At 39.2% G+C, this 21,591-nt stretch overlaps 1 protein-coding gene across 2 annotated transcripts in view; it reads right to left on the bottom strand.

Annotated features, from left to right (window-relative positions):
* PECR (peroxisomal trans-2-enoyl-CoA reductase) overlaps positions 1-21,591 on the bottom strand; it is a 34,938-nt gene that overhangs the window by 5,172 nt on the left and 8,175 nt on the right. For both annotated transcript variants that reach the window (XM_061148799.1, XM_061148798.1), the window contains exons 3-6: positions 20,783-20,948; positions 15,157-15,238; positions 8,154-8,250; positions 5,586-5,696 (exon numbers count right to left, since the gene is read on the bottom strand). In XM_061148799.1, coding sequence (XP_061004782.1) covers positions 5,586-5,696; positions 8,154-8,250; positions 15,157-15,238; positions 20,783-20,948 — 456 coding nt within the window. The remainder of the gene's footprint in view (positions 1-5,585; positions 5,697-8,153; positions 8,251-15,156; positions 15,239-20,782; positions 20,949-21,591) is intronic.

Below are 21,591 nucleotides of genomic sequence, written 5' to 3'. Positions count from 1 at the left end.
ACAACTGTTCCATAACAATACTGAGTCCTTATCTGTCTTTTTCACTGTGTTGACATTTGTACTAATGGTGCCAAAGCAATGATGGGGAAAATGCCTGGACCCTCAGCACAAGTCACGGCAGGAAAACAAAGATGAAGCATCATATTAACAGTCACAATATTTTTCACCAGCAAGTACTCCTGGGAGTGGGAGGGGACAGTCTGTTTCCCTTTCAAATGTCCTTGATGAGCACTAAAATTATTAATCATATTAATCTCAACTACTGGGTACACATCTTTTTAATATCCTGTGTGATAAAGTGGGAATTACACCTTCAGCTCTTGTGCTGTATATGGAAGTATAAAGACTGTCTCAAGGAAAAGAACATGTGCTTGAGCTGCAAACCAAACTAGTCATTTTTTTCACGAAACATTTTTTTTCTGTTTTTTGCTTGAGAGAATGACTAACAAACTACAGTTATTCACACTTGGGTATCTGGCAGACATTTTTCCAAAAATGAAACAAGTGAGACAGTCACTTCAAGCAGCTGAAAACAACTGACAGCATTTGTTGTCAATGATAAGATTTGAGCTTTCAAGTGAAAACCAGAATTTTGGAAAAGTTGCATCAATACATGTCACCATGACCTTGACAGTATCAACATTCAGAAGATGTCTATAACTCAGTGAATCAATATTTTCCAAAAGACCAACGTTTGATGTTACAAAATCATCTATGCAAAGACTCAGTTAAAGTGCAAGGAATACTAAGCAATTTTAATGTAATGGAATACAAAAAGTTCACTGAATGGCTTCAGATTCCACACCGCAATTAATCTTTAGGAAACTGCCACTTGGTAAGATTGGATATTAAAATAAAATATATATATATGTATATATATACACACACACACACACACACACACACACACACAAAATGAGGTCAATTTTCTTATGTATTTTAAGCATTGACTAACACCTGATGGTTGTTGACACTGGAAAACAATACTCTGTATAGGCTCAACTACCTGTTGTTTGACTGTGCTAAGACCTCAGGTGGCCAGAGTTGCCCACAGATTTTTAAAAATTTGAACATATGACACCATAGTTATGTGTGCACATGAGCTGATTAGTCATTAGTCCAACAAGATGTCTTGTTTAGTGAGGAAAAACTGGGAGATTTTATGAAATATAAATTTATATTTCTGAAACATAAATATATATTTACATAAAAATACACATAAAACTCCAATGTGCAACAACAGGGTCTAATTAAATATACTATGCTACATCCTTAGCAAGTTGCAGAAAAGAACATACAGTAGAATCTCCTTTTTGTAAAAATGTCAGTAAACAGAAATACTTTTAAAAGTAAGAACTAGATGTCAGATACAGTTCACTTCTAGAAACCACCACATGCTACAGGCCCAAAGCGAGAAGACAGGCATGTTTATGGATGAGTTGTGGATTTCTCAAAATTTGGGATTAAGGATAGTCATTGGTTGTGATTAAGTATGGTGACTAGAGCTGATATGACTTAATGCAATTTGTACAAATAATATTTTGTTCTACATAATTACGTAACAGTCATACTTTGTACTCATGCATGAAGTAAACAATATAATTATGTAATAGTCATACTTTGTCCTCATGCATGAAGTAAATGATGATTATACTGAATGTATCGTTAGTACACACATCAAGTACGTACTGTGTGTGCTAAGTCGCTTCAGCCGTGTTGGACTCTTTGTGACCCTGTGGACTGTATGTAGCTCACCAGAAAACTCTGTCCATGGGATTTTCCAGGCAAGGATACTAGAGTGGGTTGCCATGCCCTCCTCCAGGGGATCTTCCTGACCCAGGGATAGAACCTGCATCTCTTATGTCTCCTGCATTGGCAGGGAGGATCTTTACTGCTAGTGCTACCTTGGAAGCACCATGTATGTACCAATACATTGTAATGGGGCAGGTCACTTAATACCCAAAATACACAGCAATAGGAAAAAAAAGAAACTGTCACTTGTTGACTATTAAAGAAGAATGTCCACAGTTACTCAAAAAGACTGCTAAAATACTCCTCCTTTTATTTTAACTGGCATGAAGCCAGATTTTCTTTGCATGCTCTACCAAAACAACATATTCTAACAGGCTGAAAGCAGGAGCAGATGTGTGAGTCCAGCTGTCTTCTATTAAGCCACACATTAAAGAACTGGGTAAAACATGTACAACCAAGCAAGACTTGTTCATTTTTGTATTTTAAAATGCAGCTATTTTTCATTAAAAATATTATAGTATGCAATGCCTTTATTTGTTGTTCAGTTGCTCAGTCGTATCCAACTCTTTGGAACCCCACGGACGGCAGCATGTCAGGCTTCCCTGTCTTCATCATCTTTCAGAGCTTGCTCAAATTCATGTCCATTGAGTCGGTGATGCCATCCATCCATCTCATCCTCTGTCATCCCCTTCTCCTCCTGACTTCAATCTTTCCCAGAATCAGGGTCTTTTCCAATGAGTTGGCTCTTTGCATCAGGTGGCCAAAGTACTGGAGCTTCAGCTTCAGCATCAATCCCGCCAATGAATATTAGGGATTGATTTCCTTTAGGATGGACTGGTTGATCTCCTTGCAGCCCAAGGGACTCTCAAGAGTCTTCTCCAACACCACAATTCAAAAGTATCAATTCTTCAGTGCTCAGCCTTCTTTATGGTCCAGCTCTAACATCCATGATTTTATTAAGATTATTTTTAATGAATTCATAAATATTTCTTGAATTTCTCAATGTCAAATTTTAATACAGTAACTACAGGCCACGGACAGAGGATCCTGGTGGGCTTCAGTCCATGGGGTCTCAGAGTTGAACACAACTCAACGATTAAGCACAGCACAGCATATAGACAATATATAATTGTTCAGAAAACATAAGGAGGGTTCTCTCCAAAATAAAAGCCTAATCAGATAAATCCCTTGATTAAAATTCTTTCAAAATCACTCTCAATTTTCCAAACAAAAATCTGGCACCTTGCTCAAAAAAGCTCATCAAATGTTGGATTTAACAGTATCTTCTAAAATTTAATATGCAAGTCTATTTTAGTTCAGGAATTCTACTTCTAGAAAGCTACCCTCCACATAATATGCAAGTCTATTTTAGTTCAGGAATTCTACTTCTAGAAAGCTACCCTCCACATAAGAGTTCATGACTATAGTCAAGAATGTTCACTGCAGAATTATTACAATATAAAAAAATTAATAAAATCTCAATGTGCAGCAACAGGATCTAATGATCCAGCCATAGCAAGTTGCAGAAAAACATACAATAGAATCCCATGTTTCTAAAAACAAAAAAGGTCAGTAAATAGAAATATCTTTAAGCATACACAGTAAATTTCTGGAAAGATATACATCAAACTAATAATGAAAGCTAGCTCTAGGAATTAGAACACATTTTTCTCTTAAGAGTTTTATGGCATTGCTTTTATAGTTAGCATTTTAATATATCTGAAAATTATTTTGTATGTGATATGAGATGGGTGACTCTCATTTATCTCTAAATGAACAGCCAACTGCTGCAAGACTTTTGCTGAATATTCATTCCCTGTAGATTTGAAATGTTACTTTTATCCTATAAACTCTGTGTGTGTGTGTGTGTACAGTACTGATATGAGAGTCTATTCTATCCCACTAACTTTAATCTTTTCCAGTACCAGTTTCACCAAATGTAGGAAACAACTATAGCTTTATAGTATGCATTTTCAGGGGGTGGTTAAATAATTTTATTTCTTTTTGGCCATGCTGGGTCTTCACTGCTGTGTGGGTTTTTCTCCAGTTGTGAAAACAGGGGCTACCCTCCAGCTATGGAGAGCAGGCTTCTCACTGCAGTGACTTCTCTTGTTGCCGAGCACAGTGCTCTAGGGCATATGGGCTTCAGTAGTTGTGGCACGTGGGTTCAGTAGTTGTGGCTCCTGGGCTCTAGACCACAGGCTCAGTAGTTGTGGTACATGGGTTTAGCTACTTGTAGCACAGGGGATTATCCCGGACCAGAGATCGAATCCATGCCTCCTGCATCAGCAGACAGATTCTTTACCACTGAGCCAGCAGGGAAGCCCTACAGTATGTTTTGACAGCAGGAAGGTCAAATCCCCTCATTATTCTTATTCAAAACATTTTGGACATTTTGGCATAAATATTTTTCTAGGGAAAATTTTAGAATCAATGTATTAATTCCAAAGACATATTAAATGTGTTTGTGTGATTTAGGGAAACTTGATTTTAGTAAAATTGAGTCTCTCCATTGAGGAATATGGCATGTCTCTATTTATTCTGGTCTTTTTTTTTTTTTTTCTGTTCTTCAGTAATAAACTTTTTTTCATTTAGAGTTAAGTTTACTCTGGGTTTTTTAGTTTTTATTCTTATTATTGTGGAATATATCTCCTTTTTAAAAAATTACATTTTAAGACTGATCTTGTTGGCATTTAAGAAAGCTATTAATTTTTACAGACTTAAAACTGGTCACCTTACAGAAATCAGGTACGGAACTTCATTTTGTCATAATTGTCTGACTTGTTTAGATTCTGTGCTCAGTTCAGTTCAGTCGCTCAGTCATGTCCAACTCTTTGAGACCCCATGGAGCACAGCATGCCAGGCCTCCCTGTCCATCACCAACTCCCTGAGTTTACCCAAGTGATGCCATTCAACCATCTCATCCTCTGTCGTCCCCTTCTCCTCCTGCCCTCAATCTTTCCCAGCATCAGGGTCTTTTCAAATAAGTCAGCTCTTCACATCAGGTGGCCAAAGTATTGGAGTTTCAGCTTCAACATCAGTCCTTCCAATGAACACTCAGGACTGACCTCCTTTAGGATGGACTGACTGGATCTTCTTGCAGTCCAAGGGACTGTCAAGACTCTTCTCCAACACCACAGTACAAAAGCATCAATTTTTCGGCATTTAGCTTTCTTTATAGTCCAACTCTCACATCCATACATGACCACTGGAAAAACCATAGCCTTGACTAGATGGACCTTTGTTGGCCAAGTAATGTCTCTGCTTTTTAATATGCTGTCTAGGTTGGTCATAACTTTCCTTCCAAGGAGCACACATCTTTTAATTTCATGGCTGCAGTCACCATCTGCAGTGATTTTGGAACCCCCAAAAATAAAGTCAGCCACTGTTTCCACTCTTTCCCCATCTATTTGCCATGAAGTGATGGGACTGGATGCAATCATCTTAGTTCTCTTAATGTTGAGCTTTCTTTCAGTTTCATCAAGAAGCTCTCTAGTTCTTCACTTTCTGCCATAAGGGTGGTATCATCTGCCTATCTGAGATTCTGTGTACTATAAAACAACTGAAAAGAGCTGAAAAGTGCAATGAAAACCATAAAAACATGCTGCTCTTAACCGACACTGCATTCATTCCTGAATAAATACTGCTGTGAGTATCCAAGGCACCAGGAGCACAGTATTCCTGGCAGCCAAAAAGCACAGGGAACATAGTTTGAGGGCATGGGAGCAATCTTCTCTATTAACCAATCAGACTACGTGACAAGGACACTAAAATGTTACAAATCTCCAAAGTATAAAACAAAGTAATTCATCACTGTTAGAAATATACATTACCTCCTCAGGAACTCCAAATCTTTTAGCTGGGATCTTGTCAATGTACTTGTTAAGCAGGTCTTTTGTCAAATAATCATAGTTGCTAAATGCACTCTCGGAACAAATGATTCCCTATGTTTAAAATAAGACAGGAAAAAATAAAGTACATAAAATTAAATTTTAATTGGAAAGACAACAAGGCAGTCTGTCATCCAACACTAACAATTAATTGGTTTAAGTTTAATAGAGTTTAAGTTCACATTTGTAATGTTAATTTTTCTTAATATGGTCAAAGAAGTACAGTCAACCTCTACTAAAAAAGGATAATCTGAATGCTCATTTTGGGACCTCCCCTCCCCTAATAACCAGCCAAGCTCGGGATGTTTTCATAAAAGACTTGGCTTCTGAAAGCATAATCATGAGCATTTCAGAGAAGCCCTTAACTGGGGACAATGGGACAGGGTAGTCTATTTTGTCTTCCACTAAGGCTTCATTGGAAAAGACCCTGATGCTGGGAGGGATTGGGGGCAGGAGGAGAAAGGGACGACAGAGGATGAGATGGCTGGATGGCATCACCGACTCGATGGACATGAGTTTGAGTAAACTCTGGGAGTTTGTGATGGACAGGGAGGCCTGGCGTGCTGCAATTCATGGGGTCACAAAGAGTCGGACACAACTGAGCGACTGAACTGAACTGAACTGAAGGCTTCTATGTTTTACAATGGAAAACTGGCCTATGGTTAAGTGCGACTTAGAAAATACAGTATTTTCATGGCTTTTTACCTAGAAAGAAATCACAAATAAAAAATTTGAATCCAATATAAATAAATTAAAATTTTAATTGTTTAAGAATTCTTTTATTCAACTTTTAGTAGTTTTCAATGGTTTATAAAGAAAAAAATTACTTAAAAACTGTTTTAACACAGGATAAAGCTGCTTGTTATTGGCTCATAACTACAACTGATTATTTGAAGGAGGGGAGGAGACAGGAGGGATGTGAATATGAGGAGGAAACTTTGCAGTATTAATTACTCCAAACAATACTGAGGTGATATACTGGTTTCTGATTAAACAATTTCTCAGGCTTTCATTTAAAGAGGATGGAATGTTCCAGAGGTATTAAGGTTTAGACATTAAACCCCAAAACATCTCTGAAGGACAAATGTGACTTTTAATATTATGGTTAAAGCATCAATACATCATTAAAGGTTGTCCAGAAATGCATATGTGGAGACCAACATGCCAAAGAATCAACACTCAGAATGGAAATCTATCCAATCTGTTGTAATGTCAGCCCCAAAGGATTAAAAGGATGTGAAGCTTCTGGCTAGGAACCTGCATTTGTTAAAGATAAGATCTCTCTAACATCCACAAGTCAGCCCATGCTTAGTTACCACTGAGTGGCATAGATAACAATATCTATAGTAAAGAGAGACATCAACGGCAGGGATATTCTTGCTGAAGCAGGCCAGTGGTAAGATGTCAAGGCTGTTCACTTCAGTTCAGTCACTCAGTTGTGTCCGACTCTTTGTGACCCCCACGGACTGCAGCACACCAGGCCTTCCTGTCCTTCACCAACTCCCAGAGTCCACTCAAACTCATGCCCATTGAGTCAGTGATGCCATCCAACCATCTCATCCTCTGTCGTCCCCTTCTCCTCCCACCTTCAATTTTTCCCAGCATCAGCGTCTTTTCCAATGATTCAGTTCTTTGCATCAGGTGGCCAAAGGATTGGAGTTTCAGCTTCAACATCAGTCCTTCCAATGAACACTCAGGACTGATCTCCTTTAGGATGGACTGGTTGGATCTCCTTGCAGTCCAAGGGACTCTCAAGAGTCTTCTCCAACACCACAGTTCAAAAGCATCAATTCTTTGGCACTCAGTTTTCTTTATAATCTAACTCTCACATCCATACATGACCACGGAAAAACCATAGCTTTATCTATGGACCTTTGTTGGCAAAGTAATGTCTCTGCTTTTTAATATGCTGTCTAGGTTGGTCATAACTTTCCTTCTAAGGAGTAAGCATCTTTTAATTTCATGGCTGCAGTCACCATCTGCAGTGATTATGGAACCCCAAAAAAAAGTCTGACATTGTTTCCACTGTTTCCCCATCTGTTTGCCAAGAAGTGATGGGACCGGATGCCATGATCTTAGTTTTCTGAATGTTGAGCTTTACGCCAACTTTGTCACTCTCCTCTTTCACTTTCATCAAGAGGCTCTCTAGTTCTTCTTCACTCTCTGCCATAAGTGTGGTGCCATCTGCCTATCTGAGGTTATTGATGTTTCTCCCGGCAATCTTGATTCCAGCTTGTGCTTTATCCAGCCCAGCATTTCAAGCTTATATATCACTAGTTTGTAACTATTTCACAAATAATTTTCGTATACAGCCAGGATTGAGAATCACTTAATTTAACCTTCTTGACAATCTGACTGTAAATCAAAGAATACTTCTTTCTGATTCTATCTATTTTTAAAAGTCAATCTTTTCTAGTACACATACATATTAACAAATACTTCTATGAACAACACAAATGAAATCAGAAAAGCACAATTTGTCAAAAGCTTTCATATTAAACATTTACGTACAGGGGCAACACTATTGATCCTTACTCCACTGCTGGCCCATTCCACAGCTAAGGACTTGGTGAGGTTGTAAACACCTTCTCTGGCAGCTCCGCTATGCCTTTAAAAGACAAAATACAAACATTACCATTAGTTTCTATTGGGTATGTCTCATATCACCTAAACTGATAGGTATACCAGTGACCTGTCAGAGTTCCACAAGAACATTCTTATTATGAGTCCCTGTCTGAGCTATAAAAAAGAAGCAGGTCCTTCAATATTAACATGAAACCATAGCTAACTGCTAGTCAAACAAATCTCACGTAAGTCAAGGCCCACATCTCCCTGTCTGCATGCATGGTCTGTCATGTGCAACTCTTTTGGGATCCCATGGACTGTAGCCCTCCAGGCTCCTCTGTCCAGGAAATTTTCCAGGCAACAATACTGGAGTGGGTTGCCATTTCCTGCTCCAGGGGACCATCCTGACCCAGGGAATGAACCTGCGTCTCTTGTATCTCCTGCACTAGCAGGTGGATTCTTTACCACTGCGCCACCTGGGAAGCCCCAAAGCCCACACAAGATCCCCCCCAAATTCCCACGTGTGAAACAGAAATATTTTGAGGAACTTTTGAATATGAAGGAAAATAAACAAATTGGTAATTTGGAGGGTTACAAGTGTGGTTATTCTTTAAATCAATTTCAGGTAATAAGGTATATGAAATTCATATCTCAGGCTAGAAATAATGTCAAAATAACTTCTAGACATACCAAAATTTAAATAAATCTTAAGATAGTTCCAGGGAACAGGTTCAAAATATTTCAGTATGCACCCATATGGTGCAAAAGGTAGAGACATACTATGGCTTAGAATTTCCAATTATGAAGCCTCAGAACCAAGCATGTAACCACTCCTCACTAGAGATGACCTCTAGAGCCCCAATTTCCTGATGAAAGCCCACCCCCGCCCCAGTGTCAGCTGCAGAAGCCCTAGCAGGACTCCAGGCAGAAGCCAACAGCTCCCATCTGCCAGAGTTACCTGAGCAACCTCATCACCATCAAACGCAGCCAACACCTGTGTCACACTACGTCCACCCGTCCCTGGGGGAATTCACATGACGGGTTTCCTTGCTTGACACCAATGCTAGGAGGGGACCTTCTGGAGTACCTCCCAGCTGGGCAGGGTCACAGGGTTACTGTCTTGCTTTACGCTACTGGAAGCAAGAGGTGGGAACAGAACAGATGAGCATCTGCAGGAAGCACAGTCAAGTCTGGGCCCTCTTCTGTGAGCAGGACCTAGAGGTGCTTGTCCCCTTGTCCTCATCCCCTGACCATCAGGGCCACCAGAGAAGGTCCAGACTCGTGAACAGCCCCTGAGACTAAGAGAGAGAAGCAGATGGAAGAGCAGAGACAGAAAGTACTCTGAATTTCAGCACCGGAAGCAGTCGGCAGAATGTGAGCAAGAAGCGGTTGAAGGGTAGCGGAATACACCCCCCAAAGTATGCTGCTGCTCTGGTGGAGTGATCATTTTCAGCTGGGGTCCCTTGAAAAAACAGCAGATGCAGAGAGGGGCTTTCTTTGAACTCCCCTTATTGGCCTAACGGAACCAAGTGTCATAAATCCCCTCCCCAGGAGTCTCATCAACCAGGGAAGGCTGACTGTTGTCACAGGATGGGAGACTAGCAGTCAACACCACATCCGGACAAACATCGTCACCAACTATCATATCTCCCATCTATTCTTCAAAGGGCCCATCCATCTTTCCTAAAGATCATCTACTCCCCACCCCAAGAGGCCTATAACCCCTCTCCCCATTCCCTATTAAGTGAGAGTGAAAGTCACTCAGTCATGTCTGACTCTTGGCAACCCCATGGATTATACAGTCCATGGAATTCTTTAGGCCAGAATACTGGAATGGGTAGCCTTTCCCTTTTCCAGGGGATCTTCCCAACCCAGGGATCAAACCCAGGTCTCTCACATTGTAGGCGGATTCTTCACCAGCTGAGCCATGAAGAAAGCCCAAGAATACTGGAGTGGGTAGCCTCTCCCTTCTCCAGTGGATCTTCCAGACTCAGGAATCGAACCAGGGTCTCCTGCATTACAGGCGGATGATTTACCAACTGAGATATCAGGGAAGCCCACTCCCTACTAAGATAGTTTTTAATCCTAGATTCAAAGCCCCAACAGGCAGTTACTCATTTTTCCCTGGGTATCTCCCGTGTATACATGAGTATACATGTGAATCAACTTCTGTTTGTTTTTCTCTTGTTCATTTGTCTTTTATTACAGGGGTCTCAGCTAAGAGCTCAGAAGGGCAGAGGGAAAATTATTTTTCCTCCCCTGCATAGTTCTCTCAAGGTTAGCTGATGAAGAGAAGGACACCTAATACAGACTCAGTGCAAACACAACAGCATCTTCAGACCACATCTCCACACTCAAAGATCTACTGAAGAGGCTGGCAGAGAAGAGTGTGATGTCAGGAGGGAAGCTGCTGCTGGATGGTGAGGCCACCTCTGACAGGTATGACAGCCTGAAGCCCCCAGCTCTCTGCTTGGTCCATAAGGAAGAAAGGATATGCCCTTCCTCTGCAGTATTTGGCACTGAAGAAAACTACACAGAAATTGGAAGTTACTCTGGATCTTGAAATAGCACATCCTAATCTGTTTGTTTCTGGGGATTAAAAAAAATGGTGACATTTGTGAAGAAAAAGCAGAGAGTTTATCCAGAGAGATTTACTGCTTATCCAGTGGTGCAGTGAAAAGGAAGGGAAAAAAGAGTGAGTTTTTCTTTCCTTTCCTGAGAACAAAGAAGATGGAGAGAACAGTGAGCAGACCTGGTTACTCCTCATTTTTACTTTAACTGTTTCTAATTGGACTGCAAGGAGATCCAACCAGTCCATCCTAAAGGAGATCAGTCCTGAATGTTCATTGGAAGGACTGATGCTGAAGCTGAAACTCCAGTACTTCGGCCACCTCATGCGAAGAGTTGACTCATTGGAAAAGACCCTGATGCTGGGAGGGATTGGGGGCAGGAGGAGAAGGGGGCGACAGAGGATGAGATGGCTAGATGGCATCACCGACTCGATGGGCATGAATCTGAGTAAACTCCAGGAGTTGGTGATGGACAGGGAGGCCTGGCGTGCTGCGATTCATGGGGTCGCAAAGAGTCGGACACGATTGAGCAACTGAACTGAACTGAATCTGTTCTGCCCCCTAACTCTGCATGGACCACATTCTGCACCTGCTGTCCTTTAACTCTGTGCTAATTACATCCTGAATTCGGTGCCACCTGCACAGAAGTCTCTTGCAACCACCCACTCTGGTTTTTCTCTTTTGCGTTATAGAAAGAGGGCCGGAGTACAGTTCATAAACGACAGTGGATCCAACCACCAGGCTACCAGACTGCCAGACCCAGTTACTGGGCTATCTGATGCCAACCTATGACTATTTTTGAAACAGTGCAAGAGGAAGAAGAATGCAAGATCCTTATACCTTTATTCCTCATCTCCGATCCCTGACTGGTAGCCCTCATCTATATAATCCCCCAGGTTCCTCTAGGAAGGCGGGGGCAACAGCTCTTGAGGCATAAGCCTACTGTGTTCGCCCCTCCACTGGCTGAGGATTAAAGTCACCTTTCTATTTCCTCTAAACTCTCTGTATTTTTTTCTTCAGCTTCAACGGGCAGAGGAAAGTAAGATTTTGGCGGCATCACCAGTAGTCCTATGTTCTGAAGGATTTGATTCTGGCTGGCATTGCTGAAAGTTCCAGGTGGGTGAGACACCTGAATGGACCACAGGGTTTTTAAAAACACCCTTTCCAGGAAGGGAAAGTGACCCCCATCAAAACAGAACAGATGGTGGACAATTCAGCTGCAGGTTGGTGACCATGTTATATGGGCATTATTCCAGCCACTCTTCTTTTAAAGCAAAAGCCCAGAGAGAAGGAAGGGAAGGGCATTTATCTAGACTACAAGTTCTGTGAGATTTCATTTCACCATCTGAATAACAAGCCTCATAGCCATTCTTTCACTGAGAACATTTTCTGAAACACTAAGGCCTTATTTCTGTAACAGATGCGAATTAAAATGTCTACCAATCTGTGCAGGAAGAGATTATGAGAGATAAACGACCTTAAAGGCTATCACACTGCTCCATTTCTTTCCTGTAATTAATGAACAGGAGGTAAAATAATATCCAACTCTCAGTGAATCTAGCACTAACAAAATTTTTAAATCCTTCTAAACCTTAAAACATATAAATGAAATCATACATACATGATCTTTTCCATCTGGCTTCTTTCACTCAGAATATTTATTTTCAGATTTATCCACATTGCTGCATGAATCAATAGTTCACTTCTCATTTCTGAGGAATACATTATATAGCTATACCACAATTTGTTTATTCATTCATTCATTGGTAGGTATTTGGGCCACGAATTCTCTCTCCATGAGAGATACCAAGTTGCTGTTTGGCCTGTCTCTTGCCCTGGTAATTATTGACAAGGACCCAAAAGATCAGTAGGTCAGTCTAAGCTGCTTTGCATAGACTATAATGGAAATTGGGCTACTCTTAGATGACACTGAAAATGTCAGGAAATGATGAGAACCAGAGAAGCATGTGTGAAAACAACAATGCAACTCGAACACACAAACAAGAGATATTCAGGCAGCCTTTTAACAAATGAATAGATGCTCCACTGAGATACTATATCTTGACCATCAGAGTTGTCCAGAAATTGACAAGACACATTTTTCATAAGGCTCTGAGGAACAGGCACTCTCATTCATTGCTGATGGGACAGCAGAATGCAAAGAAACTTGCAAATGCCTAAGAGGATGCCTTTACCTTTCACCCAGCAATCCTAACTTCTGGGCTGTACCCTGAAGATGCTGCTGCGGCTGTTGCTAAGTCGCTTCAGTCGTGTCCGACTCTCTGTGACTCTATGGGCTGTAGCCCACCAGGCTCCTCTGTTCATGGGATGCTCCAGGTAAGAAATATTAGAGTGGGTTGTCATGCCCTTCTCCAGGGGATCTTCCTGACCCAAGGGTGGAACCCATATCTCTTATGTCTCCTGCATCTGCAGATGGGTTCTTCACTACTAGCACCACCTGGGAAGCCCACCCTGAAGATATATCTCTGCAAATATGAAAGAAGTATTTACAATGTTATTCATTGCAGAATTATCTATAATAGCAAAACATAGAAACAACACAAATTTCTATTAAATTTGAGACAATGTGTTCATTTGAAACAATCAATTTGAAAAGAAGTCTGTGACTTCATAGTGGTATACCAAAAAAGTTAATAATTATAGTAACATATATTAAAGAAGTGATGGTTGTAATGTAAATAAAAGTCTTTCTACAAAAGAGTATCAGCTAAAGAATCCGTCTGTAATGCAGGAGACCTAGGTTCAACCCCTAGGTTGGAAAGATCCCCTGGAGAAGGAAATGCACTCCAGTATTCTTGCCTAGAGAATCCCGTGAACAGAGGAGCCTGGTGGGCTACAGTCCATGGGTTGCAAAGGGTCGGACATGACTGACTAAGCACTGCACCATCAACTAAAAAGCATAGAAGCAATTATGAAATCAGAAAAACCAAACATTTTCACAGCCCCAGTGTAATGAGTGATTCACAAAAGGGTGAACTGCTGCTGCTAAGTCGCTTCAGTCATGTCCGACTCTTAGCAACCCCATGGACTGCAGCCTACCAGGCTCCTCTATCCATGGGATTTTCCAGGCAAGAGTACTGGAGTGGGTTACTGTTGCCTTCTCTGAAAAGGGTCAACAGTGGTTGCTAAAATCATGATGGCAAACACTATTAACACAGTACCAAATTATTGCCTTATCAATTACTTACTAATTGTAGAGGGATTAAATGAAGTAAGATCACCATCTTACTTAATTAACAGGTTATCTCTGGGATGAAAGAGTACGGAGGACTTGACTTTCTACATTATATAGTTGTTTGTTTAAACTAGCATGCATAATTTAATACTAAGATAGGTCTACTTCACAAAAACAGAAATTCTATGTTGGAAAGTTTTTTATAAAATTTTAATTTAAAAAATTGGAAAGAATCAGAGCTTATAAGATACAAAAGAAATCAGCATAACTCATTTTTTAAAAAACATCATACTCTTTAACAACTAAACTTGGTCAAGTAGCTTCCTGGTACGTTGTTTTTCAACTTTCTGTTTTGAGTAGCCTTTTAGGCTATTATGAAAGAATCAACTGTGCCAGAAGGCTGTTCATTCACTTTCTTTAAAAAACAAAAAAATGTTAACCAACTATAAACCAATATAAAATAAAAAAGTTTAAAAAAAAAATTTTAAATCAGTTTCCAAAATAAAAACTTATCAAAATCAGAATAAGAGTCAAATAGGTCAAATTCTATTACAGAACAATAATTTATTGGCAGTTCTATTTTAATCTGGATAGGTATATCCACAATGCTCAAAACTAAATTAGCATAGATTGGTGTCATTTCCTCATTTTAACCAAAAAGATGTCTCCAGACACATTTAGTTACATCTGGATTAGGACTGCTAGATAAAATACAAGACATTCAGTTAAATGTGAATTTTTACAGGAGACAACAAATCATTTTTGGCATAAGCATGCCCCATGTGGAAATTCCCTGGCAGTCCAGTGTTTAGGACTTCACCCTTCCACTGCAGGAGGCCATGGGTTCTATCCCTGGTGAGAGAATTAGAAACCCACAAGCGCACTGTGTGGCCAAAACAAACACAACAAGAATGCTCCATGAGATATCTGGACATACTGATTAAAAAAATCACTTAACTGGGCCTACTACTGTTCTTACTTCTTTGGAAAATTGGGTAACCCTAATATGAATGGTCATGTTTCAGAAGTATGCTTCAAAGTTCAATAAACGGAATTTTAAGTACTGAAGTCACAATGCATTAAAGGGATTAATGATATATACTTAAGAAAATCACTCTACCTACTCCCCAGCTATTCAACGGACAAACCCAAAGACATAGGAAGAAAAAATGTAAGTGCTTACACAGCTCCTGGAAGTCCATTTTTAGTAAGTATTGTGATATTGACAATAGATCCTCCATGTTCTTTCATCCAGGAGTTGTAAACTGCAGGAGACAGAAAGACAATCCTATTAAATGGTGCCTTGACTCTTCCCTGATACCCTGTTCCAGCTTGCTGCTTATATGATATTTTTAAAATTCTAATTTATATTTTCTTTTTATAAAAATATTGATTGAGGTACAATTTACATATCATAAAATTCTGTGCTTGCTTCGGCAGCACATATAGATAACATAAAATTCACCCATTTTCTGTGTATGCCTTAATGGTTTTTAATAAATACATATCACCACAATCCAGTTTTCAAGTATTTCTGTCACTCCAAAAAGTCCCTTTATGACCATATGCAGTCCAATCCATCCCCAAGCAAACATTCATCTACATTCTCTTTCCATAGATTTGCCCTTCCAGAATATTTCATATATTTGGTCATTTGTGTCTGCCTTCTTTAACTCAGAATAGTTTTTGGGAGGTTCATGAGAGTTGGACTGTGAAGAAAGCTGAGCACCAAAAAATTGATGCTTTTGAACTGTGGTGTTGGAAAAAACTCTTGAGAGTCTCTTGGACTGCAAGGAGATCCAACCAGTCCATCCTAAAGGAGCTCAATCCTGGGTGTTCATTGGAAGGACTGATGCTGAAGCTGAAACTCCAGTACTTTGGCCACCTCATGTGAAGAGTTGACTCATTTGAAAAGACCCTGATGCTGGGAGGGAATGGGGGCAGGAGGAGAAGGGGATGACAGAAGATGAGATGGCTGGATGGCATCACCGACTCAATGGACATGAGTTTGAGTAAACTCCGGGAGTTGGTGATGGACAGGGAGGCCTGGCGTGCTGTGATTCATGGGGTCACAGAGTCGGACACGACTGAGCGACTGGACTGAACTGAACGGAATTCCGTATTGTAACACATGAAAGTAAAAATGCTACTTTTTATTGCTAAATAGTATTCTATTGTGTGCACATTCCATATTTACCCATTCACCAACTGATGGAACAACTGGACAGTTTCCACTTTGAGTGATTATGAATACAAGTCTTTGTGTGGACATGTTTTCACTTCTAGTAGGGAGATACCTACGAGTGGAATTGCTGTGTCATATGCTAAATCTGCATATGACCTGGTAGCTCAGATGGTAAAAAATCTGCCTGCAATGTAGGAGACCCTGGTTCAATCCCTGGGTCTCCAGGGATCTAGGAAGATTCCCTGGAAAAGTAAATAGCTACCCACTCCAGTATTCCTGGACTCCATAATCACTGCAGATGGTGACTGCAGCCATGAAATTAAAAGACACTGGCTCCTTGGAAGAAAAGCAATGACAAACCTAAACAGCATATTAAAAAGCGAGACATTACTTTGCTGACAAAGGTCCATATAGTCAAAGCTGTGGTTTTTCCTGTAGTCATGTATGGATGTGAGAGTTGGACCAGAGAAAGCTGAGCATTGACATGAAAAGAAAGTGAAAGTGCAAGTCGCTCAGTTGTGTTCGACTCTTTGTGACCCCATGAACTATATGGTCCATGGAATTCTCCAGGCCAGAATACTGGAGTGGGTAACCTCTCCCTTCTCCAGGGGATCTTCCCAGCCCAGGGATCAAACCCAGGTCTCCCACATTGCAGGCAGATTCTTTAACAGCTGAGCCACAAGGGAAGCCCTATTAAATAGTGCTTGACTCTTCCCTGATACTATTCCAGCTTGCTGCTTATATGATATTTTCTAAATCCTAATTTATATTTTCTTTTTATAAAAATATTTATTGAGGCACTGAAGAATTGATGGTTTTGAACCATGGTACTGGAAAAGACTCTTGAGAGTCCCTTGAACTGCAAGGAAATCCAACCAGTCAATCCTAAAGGAAATTAATCCTGAATATTCATTGGAGGGACAGATGCTGAAGCTGAAGTTCCAGCAATTTGGCCACCTGATGCAAAGAGCTGACTCATTAGAAAAAGACCCTGATGCTGGGAAAGATAGAAGGCAGGAGAAGAAGGGGACAACAGAGAAGGAGATGGTTGGATGGCATCACCGACTCAATGGACATGAGTTTGAGCAAGCTCTGGTGGATGGTAAACGAGAGGGAAACCTGGCGTGCTGCAGTCCATGGGGTCACAAAGAGCTGGACACGACCGCGTGACTGAACAGTGACAACCAGTATTCTTGCCTGGAAACTTCCACGGACAGAGGAGCCTGGTGGGCTACAGTCCATGGGGTCGCAAAGAGTCTGACACGACTGAGCAACTAACAAACACGCATACATGTTAAATCTACACTTAACTTTTTAGGAAACTGCTGAACTGTTTTCCAAAGTGTTTTCACCATTTTACATTCTCACCAGAAATGCATGAGGGTTCAACACACACAAGCGAGCAGATCCAAGTTTGGTTCAGTAACATATCCATATAGCTTCCTAGATTTCTGTTGAAACAAAATATTCTAGGCTTATCTTGCACATTTCCTCCCCTGTAATAAGCTGTTTCACTATGGAATCCCAGTTCCTTTTAATTGGAAGTAACATTCAGAGATCACATAAAGGATGCTAGGATGGAGGCACTGTCACTGAATTAATAACTGTTTCTTTTCAGGGGACAATGTTTCTAATCAAATTCCGGACTACAGGGGTTTTTATTCAGCCTCATCTGTCTACATTCACTTCTCCTTTTGCCAATGCCAAAAATCTTGGTTCTCAATTGTACTAAAATAATTTATTTACAGAGACAGGGAGGCCTGGGGTGCTGCAGTCCATGGGGTCGCAGAGTCAGACACGACTGAGCGACTGAACTGAACTGATTTACTCGCTTTAGCCCACACTACACACAGAATAATATCGCCAACACTAGTAGACTTCAAGGGAAATTCCAATATGATTATGTGATAATTGATCTTACTGAATTACTGTATATTTCCTTTGATGTGATAATGGTATTGCAGTTGCATAGAAAACATTTCTTTATTTTTTAAAAATGTAAGTCAAAGTGTGATGATGTATGCAATTCACTTTTAAATTATTTGTGAAAAGGGTGTGGGGGGTTGAGGGGAGATTGAAAGGGAGGGAAGATGAGTGGGGGAAAGACACGGAGATTAGAGAATGTAAATATGGCAAATGTTAGCACTTGGTGAATCTAAATGAAAGGTACACAGACAGGGCTCAGAGATACGGTAAGTTCAGTTCCAGACCACCACAATAATGCAATATTGCAATAAAGTGAATCACACAAATTTTTTTTCTTTCCCAGTGCATATAAAAGTTATGTTTACACTATACTATAGTCTATTAAATGTACAACAGCATTATGTCTAAAAAAAAAAAGTACAACCTTAATTTTAAAAATATTTTATTACTAAAAAGTGCTAACCATCACCTGAGCCTTCAGCAAGTCATAATCTTTTTGCAATAGTAACATCAAAGATCACTGATCACAAATCATCATAACAAGTATAATAATGAAAAAGCCTGAAATATTGTGCCAATTACCAAAATATGACACAGAGACCCAAAGTAAGCAAAAGCTGTTAGAAAAACATTGCTGACAGATTTGCTTGATGGGCAATAAAACAAAACATAATGAAACAAGGTATGCCTTAGAAGAGTTCATTGCATTATTTCTTTAACTTTTTCTATATTCAAAATTTTTCCAAAAATAAATGGAGAGAAAAAAATTTCTATATTAGTAAAATGAATAATTAAAGGTTATAGAAAAGTCTAAATTCACCAGAAATTTAAACGTGGATCTTCCCACAATTCCTTAACAGCAGCATATGGTGTCAAAGAGTACAAGCTGAAGAAGCTGGAACTTCAGGGCAGTTAAGTCAGGGACTTAACTCATTTTAATTACATAAAACAATACACATGCAATTTAGAAAAATTAGAAAAAGCAGAGAAGCAAAAAGAAAAAGAAGAAAATAATATGCAATTTTACCTCTCAGAGATGTCAATGCTTTATTAGAAACTCTTTCAGAATTATGTCTATTTATATACAGCCATATAATAAATATATACTGTTTTTGCAGAATGTGATCACACTGGATAGAATGTTTTAAACCTTTTTTTCCACTCAGTGATATCTAGGAATATCTTTTCATACTGAGAAGTAGACTTTTGTACCTATATTTTCAGTGGCTGCATAGTACTCTATGCTATAGATGTATAAAACTTCACTCAATTAATAAATATTTAAATGGTTTTCAGTTTTTCACTATTATTATTCTGGTATAGAAAAATGTATGTTCCATATTCCTTGTTGTCAAAACCAAAAGTCCCATTGTTTAAAGTAAACACAAAATAAAAACTATAGGCCTTGGATTCTTTAATTCAACTCTGGCTAATAAAAATCATAACTGAATCTAGACTCTGAAAAGTTCTAATTAATGGAACTTAAGGTTTGTAAGAGATCGATGACTTGAGTGCCGGAAGATGTCAAAGCGCTAAACTATGAAGGCTGAGTTAAGAGACTAAAACCTGTCTCCTAGTACTCATTCTCTTCTTACAAGAAATTGAATTTGTACTTAGGCACATAGCTGAAGATTCTATTTCCCAGTATCACTTATAGTAGGTATAATCAATTAACTGAGTTTTAATTGATGATGAATGTCAGTAAATGTAATGGTGCTACTTCCAGACAATGCTGTTAAAAAGAATGAGTTTTACACTTCTCTGAATTCCTGCTGTCTAGAATGCGGTTATGATGGCAGGAACTGAAGCAGCCATTTTGGACTAGGGGATGGACATGTTAAAGACAGTAAACAAGAAGAAAGATCCTTATTCCCTAATGATTATGAAACTACCATACTATCCCTGGACTATACACCTTGAATTTTTATGTGAGGGAGAAATCAACTATCTTATTCAAGCTCCTGTTTTTTTCTGGATCTCTACACTTCAGCAGTCAATCCTGTTATCACAATTAATATAGAACTCTGTATTATCAGTTAGATAAAGATAAAGCCTGAAAATGTCTGCAAGACCTTTGATTTGGAAATACTAAGAATATAAAGCCTAATCCATGTTGGGGTGAAGACCCTGTGGGTCAGAATTATACTCATTTCACATTTTGCAGTGTAGAAATGTCTTGAGTAGCTTGTAAGGAAACTCTTCAGTTATCCAATTTCAGGGTTGAATATTACCACCTATGAAAGATAACCTTTGATCCAAAAACTATGCATGTGTGCTAGTTACTTATTAGTCAGAAAAATTGTGGACTCTGGTATTCTCCTTGAAGGTTTCATGGAAATAATAGGTCCATACAATAGATTTAACAGATTCATCTCTTAAAAACAAAATAAGTATGGAGCTTTCCTTAATTTAATGAAGCACTTTGTAGCTATATCTTTGTACAAATTCTTAATCATTTTTACATGATAACTTCCTAGAAATAAAATCAACAGATCAAGCAAATTCATATTTTTAAAACACTGCCAAATTACTCTCCAGAAATGTAGGAATTTACATGGCTATATTGTATATAAGTTAAATTGGGGCAATAAGTGTTGATGACATGGAGCTTCTGAGCTCCTAACAATTTCTCTTTCAGGTGCCCTATGATCTTAACATAAATACACTTTGACTTTTTGGATTACTGATCCACACTTGCCTCCTTTGCACATGTAGAAGGTGCCCGTCAGGTTGGTTTCAATCACAGCATTCCACCCCTTTGCACTGATTTTTTCTGCAGGAGAGAAGAACTGGCCTCCTCCGTTGTTTACTAAGAAATTGATCTTACCATAAATATCTAAGGTGGATTTGACCAAATTATTCACCTAAAGAAAAACAATAAAAGGGAACTAGTTACAGACAAAGACAAATACTGTATGACAGCATTTATATGTAGAATCTAAAAAGTACAACAAACTAGTGAATAGAACAAAAAAAAAAGAAGCAGATTCATAGAGACAGAGCATAAGCTACTGGTTACCAGTGTCAAGAGGGAAGCAGGGATCAACAACGTAAGGGGAGGAGATTAAGAGCTATACCCTATTAGGTATAAAATAAGTTAAATGAATATATTATACAATATGGGGAATACAGCAAATATTTTATGGTACCTATAAATGGAGTATCAGCTTTAAAAATTATGAATCACGATATTATACACCTGCAACTTATGTAATATTGTACATTAATTATACTCCAGCAAACAAATAAAATTTTAAGAGTGAACTGATTAATAACTAACTTGCTACCTGGACTTTATCATCTGCTTTAGGAGAGTAGCAGAGCTTACAGTATCTCACAGTGAATAGTAACTCTGAGAACCACAATAAATGAAGATGTAGTCACAATGAATAAACTTGAAAATCCTGTGTCACCAGTTTCAATACCCATAGATCATAATGCTAAATTTAGAATTTTGATGACAAGATTTATCCAAGGATTAGTATCACTGATCCAATAATCTGTAAC

The sequence above is a fragment of the Dama dama genome, chromosome 8, assembly GCF_033118175.1.
Source record: "Dama dama isolate Ldn47 chromosome 8, ASM3311817v1, whole genome shotgun sequence".
Taxonomy (NCBI): Eukaryota; Metazoa; Chordata; class Mammalia; order Artiodactyla; family Cervidae; genus Dama; species Dama dama.
Note: the sequence above shows the minus strand (reverse complement) of the source record. Positions and strands in the feature narration are given on the sequence as shown.